The sequence below is a fragment of the Bactrocera neohumeralis genome, unplaced genomic scaffold (assembly GCF_024586455.1).
Source record: "Bactrocera neohumeralis isolate Rockhampton unplaced genomic scaffold, APGP_CSIRO_Bneo_wtdbg2-racon-allhic-juicebox.fasta_v2 cluster11, whole genome shotgun sequence".
Lineage (NCBI taxonomy): Eukaryota > Metazoa > Arthropoda > Insecta > Diptera > Tephritidae > Bactrocera > Bactrocera neohumeralis.
In genome coordinates, this window is record NW_026089624.1 from 9,468,813 (window position 1) to 9,483,477 (window position 14,665).

At 36.8% G+C, this 14,665-nt stretch overlaps 1 protein-coding gene across 5 annotated transcripts in view; it reads left to right on the plus strand.

Moving 5' to 3' along the window:
* Positions 1–14,665, plus strand: part of LOC126765676 (paired box protein Pax-6) — a 112,254-nt gene that overhangs the window by 87,026 nt on the left and 10,563 nt on the right. For all 5 annotated transcript variants that reach the window (XM_050483368.1, XM_050483373.1, XM_050483371.1 and 2 more), the window contains 2 exons: positions 13,675–14,186; positions 14,309–14,523. In XM_050483368.1, the coding sequence (XP_050339325.1) occupies positions 13,675–14,186; positions 14,309–14,523 (727 nt within the window). The remainder of the gene's footprint in view (positions 1–13,674; positions 14,187–14,308; positions 14,524–14,665) is intronic.

Here is a 14,665-nt window from a genome sequence, read left to right on the forward strand (position 1 = left end):
TCACAGAGACACCCAACGCTTGAGGACGACGTGTGAGATACTGATTTGGGACTTCCTCAATTGATGCGCTAGCGTCAGCAATATTTTCGACACTACGGGCACTTCTTTATCTCAATGGCACGAGAAAATTTTGAAAATTGTCTGTAGATTAAAATCTTTCCACTAGATGCTAAATTGTTGATCTGACACAACGATTATGGCGATCATAAATTGGATGTAATGCTCTTAAAGTTGAGGCCACTGACTCCGAATATCGGGAGTAAATTTTAATAATTTTAACTCGTTGTTGGATCGTATTTCTTTCCATAATAAAATGGCAAACCTTACTGAAGAGAAATTTCAAACAAATGGGAGAAAATATGGCGTCGTTTGCTGTCCCTATCGGTATACTTTTGTAGCGTCCCTATTGAAAACCCCGTTACATAGGTATCTTGTATGGAAATTTTTTTATTTGACAAAATAAAATATCTTCATTGCTTTAAGCAATGGTAAGATTAAAATAAATCTTTTACAAAAAATTATTGGAAAGTTACAACTAGTTGATCGTCAAGAATCAAGCGCTTCCAGTTCGTGAAGTGCAGACCATTGAGTTTGCTGTTGTACTTATGTACATGCTTGTCAAGAATAGGAAGTTAAGCAAACAGTTGAAAGGGACAATGAACAACAGAATGAAATGACGTCCCACCAAAAAACATTTATATATGCTATTTTATTTAGGAATTGTATCGTAATACCATCAACATCGTTATAAACAACTACAAAAACAAATAAACGCTAAGACTGCAAATAAAGCTCTATAAAAGAGTTATTACAATAGCTATAATAGCGAGAAATAATAATAAATTCTCAAGTGTCACAAATGTTTATTTCGGGGGAGGCACATTCGTAAAGACCCTTATGCAGTATTTTCAATGTGTACACATATTTACAAATGCACATATCGGCGTCGTTTGTGTATACTTACGCACAATGCTGTCGAACATCCACCATAGCGCATTAAGAAGGTGGGCACGGTACGGAGACCGGAATGGCCACAGTAAAATACCGTGAAAATCATTGTTGAAAGGGAGCAAAATTAAATGACGAGATGTCATCGTATAACTGAGAGGTTTTTTTTGTAGAAACGGCCTAAACCATAACAATATCTACATACTCTTTGTCACAATAAAAAGCAACATTTATGTGACTTAGGCGTAAACGAGTTAACTTTCACAATTGTGCGCGTTAAGAAAATACCTAATGGAAGGGATGATAGCATTCTATAAATATCAAACCAAAATTAAATATTTAAATAATACAATAAATTTTAAGCGAATATATTCCTGAAAAATTGTGTTTTATATTATTCAACTTACATTGTGGTAATAGTTACAAATATGGCAGCTGAAACACGGTTTTATTTTTTTACCCTGAATAGGGTATATACCCGAACTAGTCCCTTAGTTTTTGAGGCGCCGGTCTGAAATTTTACATACATATGTCTTTTTCATTAAAGAAACTGCTTATTTGTCGGAAGCACCAAATTGGGACCGCTACAGCATATAGTTGCCTTACAAACTGAACGAAAAAATACAAAGCTTTGTATGGAAAACGTATATATTTAACAAACATTTTCATTTCAGTGCATTCTTGCACACTAATGTCAAAATTTCAGCCGAACCGAACTCGTAATTTAATATTTACGTGAAATGTGAAAATGTGGAAACTTTAGAAAAACTGAAAACGAGCAACCTCTGTTGGTCATTCGATTCTAATTTATGGAAGAGGAATTGCGAAGAGAAATATGTACCTCGAAAATGTCTGTCACAGAGGGTAATGTAACAAGAGTCCACTAACCCGTATATTTGCGTATAGACCGTGGATTGAAGGTGCGGGGGATAGCTGAAAGAGCAGGAAGTACAAAAGACCTCGTTGGTCATATAATGAATAAACTATTCACTACGAGAAAGGTGTGGATTCACCATTAGCTCAATCCAGACACGTTAAACGCTATATAAGCGCAAGTTGATGGCTTTCGTTTTCTGGGACACACAAGGCATGATCTACATCGACTACCTTAAAAAACATAAAACGGTCATAAAACTCTACGTTGACTTTTTGACCAAAAAAATGATTTTCAGCAATGACATTACACCGGCTCACACATTCGCAGTCGCCATGGTCAAATTGATCCATTTATACTACGACCCGAGTCCTCAACTACTTGTACAGTAGTCTTCATATGACTTTTTTGCATTTATAAATGTTCAAAAGGCACCTAACGGCAACCATTTTTGTCAAATTACAATGTTATAGCCCCCAAGGAGGGGGGTAACAAAACAAAACTTATAATTTTTGAAAATTATTCAGACAGTTTTATAAAAAAAACACTCATATTTGGAAGATTTTATTACTTAAAAAAATTATAATTAGTAGTACAAAAAAATAATTCTTTAAATATTTTCGTGCCTGTATTTGGGAAAAATCTCTTCTGAAGCTTTTGTTTCATTTCAACCGATTATGTTCCCAGTATGCCTGTCTGCCTTTGGTTTGGATAAGTTTCAATTTAGAGAAACTGCGCTCTCAACTAGCTACCGACGCAGGAAGAGTTAGCAACACCCGCACTGTCGTAAGCAGCAACAGCTTGAACTTCATTGTACAAGTATAAACCTGTTGCATCCATATCCGGCAGTCCCCCGTGAGTTAATCACTGTTAAATAAAGATCCAAAATTTTTAAGAACTTGTTCCAATTGATCGTATCTTTCATCGATTGACGACAATGCACTATCAAAAATCGCAAAATAGAAACTAAATTTAACATTTTAACAAGAAATAAACAAATAAATAAAATGTGCAGAGAAAATTAATATAAATTCTTACACTCTATGCAATTGCCAAACTTGCCTATATAGACGGGCCGACCCAGAAAACTATTTCTGGTCTAGATTTTCCTAAATTTTGCAAAGTAGGTAGTAGTAGTAGTACGTGTATCAGGTAAATCCGAACTTTTTTTCCGAAAGCAAATGAACAATTAAAAGAAACTGAATAAAACCTAAAAGGTTGAACAAAATTCTATCTGTACAAATCTGTACAAAAGGATATTAATTGCAATTTGTAAAAACTAACTTAAATTTTTAATGTAGCTTTTATATACTTTGTATTATATTACTTTGAATTAATAAAAATTATAATTGTTTTGTTTTATTAAAAATTAATACACTTCAATTTAAGAAGCAATATTATTTATAATGAAAACCAAAAAGTTTTACTTAATTTCCTGTTTTATTGTTTTTCAAAGCAATTTGTTGTTACATACTGTAAAAGGGATGCTTTCGATGCATCGCTATTTTTATTCGATACATCGCATAATATTTATGCCAACTTTGGATTCATCATCTATATAAATAAAATGAATCGTCAAAATGAATGTACGCTCATAACACAATAACGCCTGGACCAATTTGGCCAATTCTTTTTCTTAAATGTTCGTTGAAGTTCAAAGATGGTTTTTACGGCGAGAAAAATTCGAATAATTTCCGGAAAACCCCTAAAACCAGCGCTTTTCTTTTCCCCATACAAACGTTACAATAAAAATGAATGTTTGTTTGTTAGTAACACTAAGAGAACGGTTGAACCAATCTTGAAATTGAAACGTATTTGTTGTGGATCGGGAAAGGTTTAGAAACAAAAAACCTTATACTTTTAATGAGGATAAGTCGGATAATAGGACAATTCCAAAAAGTAACATTTTCCATACACATTTTTTCCAATTGTTGTTTGTTTTGTTTTTCAATATTTTGATTTGTAAATTATTTGAATTGTTCAATTGCGGTCACTTGCTTTTTTTTTCCGGCTATCCAAAGGAAAAATTATTTAAAATTATTCAGTGAAAACTTGATGTGTGTTTCACACAATGTGATCAATTGCATATTGAAATTTGTTACGAAGCCACGAAGAGGTCGCGCTAATATTGGTCGGCGTTCTTTTTGCCATCAACGTATGGCAGCCCAAGAAAAGGAAAAAAGTACTCCCAAAATGCGATGACATACGTGCGGAATTATGGATCGCTTTCAATCAGCTAGCGATCGTAACGATATCACAGCACGACTTATTAAACAATAGCTCCGATTTTTGATGGTCTTTATCTTGAAGCAACCTATGGTATATGTGGTGCTGTTAGATGCTGAATGTATTCTGTTGAGTAGCAGAAAAGAGTTTGCCGCACGCACACATTCTTCTTTGAATGCGGATGGTGATTACACCAGATCAAATTGATGAATTCATTTCAGCGGAAATTCCTGATTCAGAGATAGATCTAGAATTATACGAAGTGGTGAAAACCAGCGTTTGAAAAACTACGCTACTCTCGTAGCATTTCATTTTACTCTTTCTACCGCTCTCACTTTGTCGGGAGCCACAGCATAGCCTTAGCATAACAATGTAAAGTATGTGCTCTACTCTACTCCGAGTTTTGTTAGGTAAAAAACTATACCTGGAGCGGGAGCAAAAAATTAAATTCTGCGCTATGCTCTGGCGTAGCGGTAGCAAAAAATTGGGAGCGGTAGCACAGCAGAGCTAATGAAAATTTTCATGTGCTACAGCTCCCGCATGTGTTTGTTGTTTTTTTTCTTTTTTGCTATTTTCTGTCATTTACAAGTATGGTACAAGTTGGTATATAAAAGAAAGTCGTTTATAACTTAAGAATGGCTAAACCGATTTGGCTTAAAATTGGTGGGGAGGTAACTTAGAAGCAGGGTAAGGACATATGATACATTTTATCTCTTTATGCTAAAATTCAATACAACTCATAAATACAAAAATTATATTTCAAATCATAAGCATTTGTTCAAAATTTATGTAAGAATCATTTAAAAATTTTAGTAATTCAAAAATAGAAAGAAAAAAGTAAAAATTTTCATATCCAAACATGCTTAGTATATGGGTTATACTGATTTTGCTCCTTAACCAGGTAGTTTTCTTTTAAGACGAACCCGTCCGATATATTTAATATCACAACAAAAAATGGCATTGAAATTTTCATCGTCAAGGCAGTGCGGATACTTTGCTAGATTATTGGTCAAGGACGCAAATGCATTCATAACAAACCAAACGGGATATCTAACATAAAGATATAGCGGAATAATTGGAGTGTTGATAAAAAGGTTTATTATAATTTTAGATATACAGAAATCTTTTCGATTCTTTGCAATATACATTGAAGTATGTATATGCGTACAATTTCAAACTGATTCTTCCTAAAAATGATAAAATTACTAAATATTGCGTCTAAAGTCAAAGCGATGCCATAAAATACCTCTGATCTGTAGGAATTTAAAGATAAAAAACCAAGATTGTAGTGTATTTTCTATGGAAAATTTTTACATGCCTCGGTCCAGTTCTTAATGTTAATATGTAGGGCTAAAATTTTCAGGGAATTTTTTTTGGGGTATTTCCAAGGAAATTTCGTGACGGGACCCAACAAAATTAATAATTCAAAAAAATAAAAACACCCTAATGTATATAAAAAGGGGGAAAGTATATGTAGTTAAAATTAATTTCGAAAATTAATAGTATGTAATTGAGTATTGTAATACATTTGGAATAGATGATGTTCTTGGTAATATAAAAATGGTAAATATTTTACATAATAAAAAAATTTTATAATTTATTCAATTATTATCTAATTCACTTTATTAATATATTTCTTAAAATATTTGATTTTAGATTTATAAAGTCACTTGACGCAACAAGTGCCAACATGATTTGCATAACATTTTTTTGTTTGAATTAATCAATTAATTCCAATATTATGACAGAAAATAGCAAAAAAGAAAAAAAAACAACAAGCACATGCGGGAGCTGTAGCACATGAAAATTTTCATTAGCTCTGCTCTGCTACCGCTCCCAACTTTTTGCTACCGCTACGGCAGAGCATAGCGCAGAATTTAATTTTTTGCTCCCGCTCCAGCTATAGTTTTTACCTAACAAAACTCGGAGCAGAGTAGAGCACATACTTTACATTGTTATGCTAAGGCTATGCTGTGGCTCCCGACAAAGTGAGAGCGGTAGCGATAGCATAGCAATAATTTTAGAAATTTTGCTGCTACGGAGTAGTAAATGAGAACCCTGGTGAAAACCAATATGGTTCATGGACCTTGCGAAACTTACAATCCCACTTTGGTTTGTATGTCTGACAATAAATGCACGAAACACTACTCATGTGCTTTTCTTTCGGAAACGGAAATGGGAAATGATGGATATTCACTGTATCGGAGCCGCTCACCAGACGACAATGGCAGAAAATTACCGTTAAGAGGCGTGAATATCGACGTTAACAACACATCGAAGTTGACAACACATGGATCGTACCATATTCGCCACTTTTGTCTAATTCACATTTAAAACTTATGTCAATGTTGAATATTGCAGATTGGTGAAATCGATCAAATACGTTTGCAAGTACGTCACCAAAGAAAGCAACATAGCGGTTATTAGCCTTGAATGATATGAGATCAGCAGTATCAAATGGGTCGATATGTGAACTGCAATAAAGCGCTTTGTAGGATATTTACTTTTGCAACTCATGAAAGTTTTCCGCCTATTGCGTATTGTGAATGGTACAGTGTGTGCAACTGTTTGAGAACCATGCCAGCAGTTGCATTTGCTGGAACATGATAGTCACTGGAAACAGACGAAGGACAATGCGATAGTTACTTCGCATGCCACAAAAATTCGCATACTTTTCGTGAAGATCATTTCGACATATCAGCCTTCAAATTAGCGTTAATTATGGGATACGAAAAAATGACATTGCCTATGACATTTTACATTGTATTCGCTAAGAATTGGCAAATTTCGGATGATACTTCCAGTGGTTTGATATCAATTTCACCTCCCTTTTGTTAATTCACTTCAACGGAAGATGAACTCATCACGAATATTTATCCGAATATAGGCCATATTATCGTAACTTCAATTGCTTGAGTGCACGCGCAGTTTTAGCTGCCAAAAATACCGATGTTAATGACTTAAACTGGAAGATTCAAAGTCAAATTCCGGGAGGTTTGCGCTCATATAAATCGATCGACCGTCTTGACAAGGAAAACGAAACCGTAAATTATCCAGTGGAATTTCCAAATTCTTTAGAGAGGCTTGGTATGCCCCAGCATAATTTGCGTCTCAAAGTTGGTTCTGTGATTATTCTGTTTCACAATCTTCATGCCCCGAAACTATGTAATGGAACCCGACTAATTATGACGCAGTTATCGAATACAAGGGACAGCTATTTCAGTTCAAACGTGTACAATTTCCAGGGAAAATTTCCTTTGCGTTAACAATCAACAGGACACAAGGAAATCGGGAAATGCTATGTTTTTCACACGGCCGGATATATGTGGCGTGTTGACGAGTTGGAAACCCATCTTCTCTGTATCTTTACGCACCAGAAGAGAAATCAAAAAATTATGTTTATTAAGCTACGCTACATTAAAAAAACTGTAGAAAAATCGAAAATAAATCATTTTCGACACAATATAATTTCAACTTTTTTTCATTTCAAAGCACATAACTTCACGCATGACAACGGCTGCGGGCTCAGCTAGTATCGAATAAAACATCAAAGTTTCTTATGAAGTACACCGTTAGCTAATTTCACTATCTTTTTAATGAATGAAGTTATCAAAATAGAAACTAATAATCCATTGAATCGTTTCATTCATATGAAACTTCAAGCAAATGAACATTTTATACTCTTATAACTTGTAAGAATCAAAGGAACATCCTTCAGGTGCAGAAAAAACTTTCTTGACTTATACTGATGGCCATAAACATAGACTTCATTTCATTACTATATTTCAGTTCGCGTCAACTAATATTACGTTTAAAACATCTTGAAATAAGACACGTATCATAAATGATATTAATTCCACCGAAGAGGCTAAGTTAAATATATACGATATTTAGTTGAATTCCACACTCAACGTCAACCAGAGGAACGCAATTTATTTAAGTCGTTTATAACTTAAGAATGGCTGAACCGATTTGGCTTAAAATTGGTGGGGAGGTAACTTAGTAGCAGGGTAAGGACATAGGATACATTTTATCTCTTTATGCTAAAATTCAATACAACTCATAAATAGGAACGCAATTTATTTTATTAGAGATATGTAGTTTTTAAGAAAACTTGTCTATTTAGTTTTATTAAAATATCAGACATTTTACTTAACTAAAAGGTAGGATGGAGTTACGTGTAAAAGTTCACGCAAATAAGGAAAGTTCTCTGATTGCCATTCACTTGGGAGGGGCCTAAAGCGATTCTTTTATATATGGCTCAAGCAGCTCACGACTTCGGTCTTAGACCAAGTATCCTCTGGGAAGCCAAAAAAACCGTCTAGCCACTATCCGCATCAAAGCGAAGTTCTTAACATACTGCTGATTTGATCCCACGCCCCGACGGAAGAGAAGGACGATGTGACCAAAGATGCCTTCTATGAACGCTTGAAGCGCATCGCCATGATGTTAAAAACGTTCTTGATGACTTTAACGCCAGGGTGGGCATATAAGGTATCTTTGCTACAGCAGTCGGTGAATTCAGCCTCCACGAGGAAAACCCCTAAATGAGTTGAGGCTGATCGACATCGCCGGGACCCAAGATATGGTCATCTGTTGTACTAGATTCCAGCATAGAAAAATTCACCAAGCTACCTGGCTGTCTCCGGATCGAAAAGCCACCAACCAGATCAATTATGTTGTGATAAATGGAAGACGGTCTCCAGTGTTTCAGACATGCGTACGCTCCGAAGTCCTAACATCGACTGAGACCACTATCTTATTGCAGCCAAGATACGCACCCGTCTCTGTGCAGGAAAAAACGCACGTCAAAAAACACAAGGAAGGTTCGACGTCGAAAAACTGCAATCACAACAGACAGCCGAACGATTTTCTTCTCGACTTGCACTTCTGCTCTCTGAGAGCATTAGTCAACAAACCGGTATAAGGAAACTGTGAGACGGTATTTCAAGCTCCTTACATACAGCTGCGAACGAAATCATAGGTTTTCGGAAAATGCGAAAGAACAGCTGGTACGATGAGGAGAGCCGTGTCGCAGCGGAGAGAAAGCAGACTGCCTACCTCGCAACGTTACGATCGACCACAACACGTGCGGGATGGGATAGATACCGAGACTTAAAGAGGGAAGTGAGACGCATTTGCAGATAAAAAAAGAGATAAGTCGAAATGCGTGAAGGCTTGACAAGCTGACCGGCAGGGGTAATGCTCGAAAATTCTACGAAAAAATGCGGCGACTAACAGAAGGTTTCAAGACCGGAGCACACTCTTGTAGAACCCCCAGAGGTGACCTAGTAACCCAGAGCATACTAAAACTATGTAGGGAGCACTTCTCCAGCCGGCTGAATGGCAGTGAAAGCATAACGCCAAGAGAAGGTGAACCGAATTTCTTAATAGATGATGATGGAGTAGACGTACCATTGCCCGACAATGAAGAAGTTCTAAAAGCAATTACCCGTCTGAAGAAAAACAAAGGGGCGGAGGCCAATGAATTGCAGGTCGAGCTATTCAAACACGGCGGCGAAGAACTGATAAGGAGCATGCATCAGCTTCTTTGTAGAATATGGTCGGAAAAAAGCATGCCCAACGATTGGAATTTAAGTGTGTTCTGCTCAATCCAACCCACAAAAAGTGAAACCCCACAATCTACGCCATTTTTCCGCAGACGGGAGAAATGGTCCCTCCTTAATTTTGATATGCTGGGCGTCAGTCAATAGATCACCTCTGGGAGTTCTATAAGAGTATGCTCCGGTCAATAAACTTTCTGTTAGTCGCCGCATTTTTTCGTACAATTTTCGAGCACAACCCCATTCGGCCAGCTTGTCAAGCTCTCCCTACACACGCATATCGGCCTCTCTCTTTTTTTTTCTTATAGTGAAATCTAGTACTACAGGTAACCACATTTCGGTCCCCAACGAATGCGATCAGCCTTAACCCATTTTGGGATGTTTCTTCATGGACGCTGAACTTACCGACCGTTGTGCCAAAGATACCTTTTTTGCCCACCCTGACATCATGGCGGTTGCAGCTGTCATAGGTGCGCCCCAAGCACTCATTGAAGGCATCCTTGGCCATATCTTCCTTCTCTTCTTCAGTTGGATTTGGGCAGTTTTTATCATTAGGTCGGCGTTTTATGTATTTTCACCTAACGGCACTTTGTGTGACAGTGGTTAAATTTTTAGTCAAGTTATCGCTTGCAGGAACGGACGAATAGACGGACAGGCAGAAAGTCTCTTAGATTTCAAAGGATTTTGCCCTTCTGATCATTTAAGTATTCAGAACTCCTATCTCGATTAGGCTTAAGTGATACAAACAACCATTAGGGTAACAAAAATTGTATACTCGCTACAGAGTCATGTTGCAAGAGAAAAGGAAATGTGTTTTTTTATTCTTAAACTTACCAACAAAATGCAAAACAAAACTTGGTAGCATTGAATGTAACGGTTATACCACTTTAATGAAAGATCCGTACACTCTTTTGTACGAATTTAACTCAATGTCTTTGTTGTTGGTTTGACATGCAATTTTTTGGAGAAGTGAGAAAAGGCAGCTATCATTTAAAACGAAAAGCATAATTTTAATATATTGGGTATGTGGGTGCTACGGGTGGCCCTGACCCGATTATATCCATTTTTGTTTTTACTAAAGTGTGACACTCAGAAATAGCTGTAAAGTGATGTTATTTTTAATGTCGAGTAGAACGACAAACCAATTTTAGAATTCGCCAAACCCCACCAAAATCTCGACTTAGCTTAACAACTGATTTTTTGTACTCTTGCGCACTATTAACCCAATAGTAATATAGTTCCGGTCCGGTCGGTATACGGTTATGAAGAATTTTACTGTAATAGGCATAAATATAAATATATAAGGACATATAGTATGTATGTAAGTAGTAACGAAGCGGCTTGGAGAATAATCGGTTATCCGTTACATGAAAGGCACCCAACAGTGGCCCATCTTTTTGAGCACTTTCCAAACGACGAGCGCGTGTATTTTACGGAAGCAAACCTGCAAAAACGAGTTGCAACATCAAATCGTAGATGTGCAGGAAAATGCCATATTCCGAAAATAATGTAAGGCGATGGATTTGCATGAAGACGTCGGTGGTGCGTATCCACATCCCCCGGCAACAAGGGAGACATCGCTTGCCGATAATACTAGCCAACGATGATATAATTTTAAACGAAGCGCTGAAACTTATAGGAGGATAATATTTTTTGCGATGGTTGGAAAATTACTGCCCGATTTCGGTGTGAGTGCCCCACAGAGAACGGAAGAGCTGTACAATAATTTTGTCAGAAAGTTAGGTTATGATACTGTGCACTCGGTATTCAAGCTCCCGCTAAACCTTGCAATTGAAGAAACGCTTATTTTCAACATCAACAAAAGTAATAGTCGCGGTGCTCTATTGCAATGGTGCAAATTGAACGTGTGGGACGAATCCACAATGTCGCAAAAGCGAGCGATTGAAGATGGGTGGCGTGGTCGTCTTGCTGGCAGATGATTTCCGGCAGACGTTGCAAGGAACCGCGGCGAATGAGATAAACGCATGCACAGTGGAAAACTAACATGAGAGTGCATTTTTTCAATGATCTGGACTCTTCGCACAAACGCTTCTCGAGGTCGGCGAAGGTCGTATGGCAACGGAGAGAGTTATAAAGACGTCAAAATTTGGTAAAAAAAAACATAACAAAAAAAATTATATTCATTGATAAAGTAAGTTCGTTTGCAATTTTTTGCAAAATTTTCGTTTTTATAAAAAGTATAGTAACTTAGTAAATTTTTTACCGATTTTTGAAAAGAAACATTTGTTAAACTCGATATTAAACGTACTCTTTGAATCAAATTAAATAATGTGTAAAAATATCGCCAATGTCAGAAAAAGAGTAAAAAAGTTAAGGTTGTTGTGCAAAAACAATTAAATCTCTTAAGCTATATAAAGACATCTATATATCAAAAAATCGAAAGATCTGATATTCTTCTCTCTTAAACCGTTCTTAAATTCAAAATCGGTTGATAATTAGTTAAAAGTTTTACACCGTTACAGTAATTGCTTCTTGATTTTTACACAGGAAAGTGAAAGAACCGAATGGCATTTAAAATTGTGTTATATGGTATGTAGATGTGGCTGTAGTCCGATTTCATTTATTTTAACTAAAATCGGTCGAGCGGTTCTCGAGATAAGTGTTTTCACCTAAAAGGGGGGGGTGCCACACCCATCGTCCAATTTCGACTCCGACTCCACTAAAGCCCGGTCTTGCCATCTTGCGGGTAAAATTTCATGTCTCTGGCGTATTTATTTATTGATTTATCGCGTTTTTACGTTAGGTTTATCGCAATAGAAAATCTCATAATATTTGCGCTAGGCGTATTTGGTTGTTATATGTTAAGTGGTTTCAAAGATATGAACATTAAACATTTTAGGGAACGGAGCCACCCCCACTTTTTTCCCCACAGGTACTCCCTCGCACTGCGTTTTCCTGTGCCAAATTGGAGTTTTATATCTTAAGTTATTGTTAGTTATGGCACTTTATATGACGCATACCAAGTTTCATCAAGATATTTAAATTTTTACTCAAGTTACAGCTTTCACGGACCGACAGACGGACAATCATCCGGATTTCAACTCGTTTAGTCATCCTGATTACTTAATTATTTATTTTCTATGTTATCTCAATTAGTTTTAGGTTTCGTACAATCGTTAGGTGAACAAAACTATTATACTCTGTAGCAACACTTTCCAGGTGTTTCGACTTTATTCCTTTTTGTAGCACTGTGTTATTCTCAGAAAAGATGCTCATTGTGTTGCTTTTTGTATACAGGGATTGAAGGGAGTTTTAACCCAATTTTACCCTTTTCTAGCACAAAGGCCCGTGTTGGTAAGATGAGTAATCACCTGGATATCGATTCGTCTCGTTATATATGTATATATCTAAAGAATATTTCATGATTTTAGTTTTTGATTTTTTACGTTTTTCTTATATTTTTAATAAAAAAGTTTCCAAAGGAAAAGTTGTAGGAAATTAAATTTCGGGTAATTCTGATAGGCTTAAATAAAAAATTGTATCAAAGTCAATGAATCAAATTTTAGGTACAAACGTTTTAAAAAAATCCATATTTATTTAAAATTATTTTTAATTAAATCGCTTATACCTCTCATATCTCTGAAACCAAGAATTTTTACAGAGATCTGTTTTGTCCGAAACTTAATTTATCTCTATTAGTTCTAACGACCCTTAAGTGAACAAAATATTTGTACCAGCATGTTGCGAGAGTACATGTAAAAAAACTGTGGATATTATACTTTTCCCAATGCGCACAGAAAAAGAAAGTCCCGAGCATGAGACGATTTTATTGACGTTAAATCGACAATGAACATCGTGGAAAATCGAATCTGTTTTAAACTAAGTACCATCTATATCCAGTAGTAGTAGTAGGTTATTTTCATTAAGTGATTTTACACCTGGTATATTACATTTGTTTATTTCGGTATTATTATTACTTCTATCAAAGTATTTATTATTATTGATTATTATTTGTTATAATTTTCTATTTAGGTTTATGATCGAAATCCTTTTAAACAATAAACACATCACGTTTAATTTACCACAATCCTTCCACATTAGGTATGGTTTTCAAACCGACGCGCAAAATGGAGACGCGAAGAAAAACTACGAACTCAACGGCGCTCAGCGGATCATATCAGCAATAATGGCGGTTCTGTCGGTGGTCGGTCGAGCACCGGCAATACGGCTGCAATTTCCGCCGCTGCCGTGGTCAGTAATCAAAGTGGATCTGGGATAAATGGAGTTGGCAGCGTCGGAGTGGGCGGTGGTGCAGCCGCCGACATCAATTCCGCTAGCAACAATGGTAGCGCCGCAGCAGGTTCAAATGGAGGTGGAACAAGCGCTTCAGCAGCGGTGTCAATACCAGGCACAAGTGATGGTGGTTCAGCCATTTCGGCACTGGGTGATTCAGCAGCCGCAGCAGCAGTGACAGCTGTTGTGGTTGGTGGTCATGGCAGCTCAGTTAGTCCTCCTTTACAATCTGTTGCGCCTCGCCTTCCCCTGAACACTGGTTTCAACACGATGTATTCTTCGATACCACAGCCCATCGCTACAATCGCAGAGAACTACAAGTAGGTTATCTATATTGGAGTGCTTACCTCACATTGCACTAAAATTAGAGTATTTTAAGAAATATTGCTGTAATTTTGGCTTACAATAAAATATTTTACAGATATAATTTTCTATATTTCAGCTCTATGACCTCGTCTTTGAGCTCAATGACGTCAACTTGTTTACAGCAACGCGATGGCTATCCATATATGTTTCACGATCCACTTACGTTGGGTTCTGTGCCCTATGCAGGTCACACACGACCATCTTGCAATCCTGCCGCGGCCCATCAACAGCCCCCACCACAACATACATCGGTATATGGAGGCGGTGCAGCAAATGCATCTGGCGGTACAGGTAGAAATATTCGATGTTAATAGCCTAATGATGAACAAATGCTAAAGGTGTTTGCTAAAAGTAAACGACATTAATAAAGCTTGGGGCTCATAATTCTACCTAATTGGTTTTAAACTTCATCCGATTTCCGAAGTCCACCTAC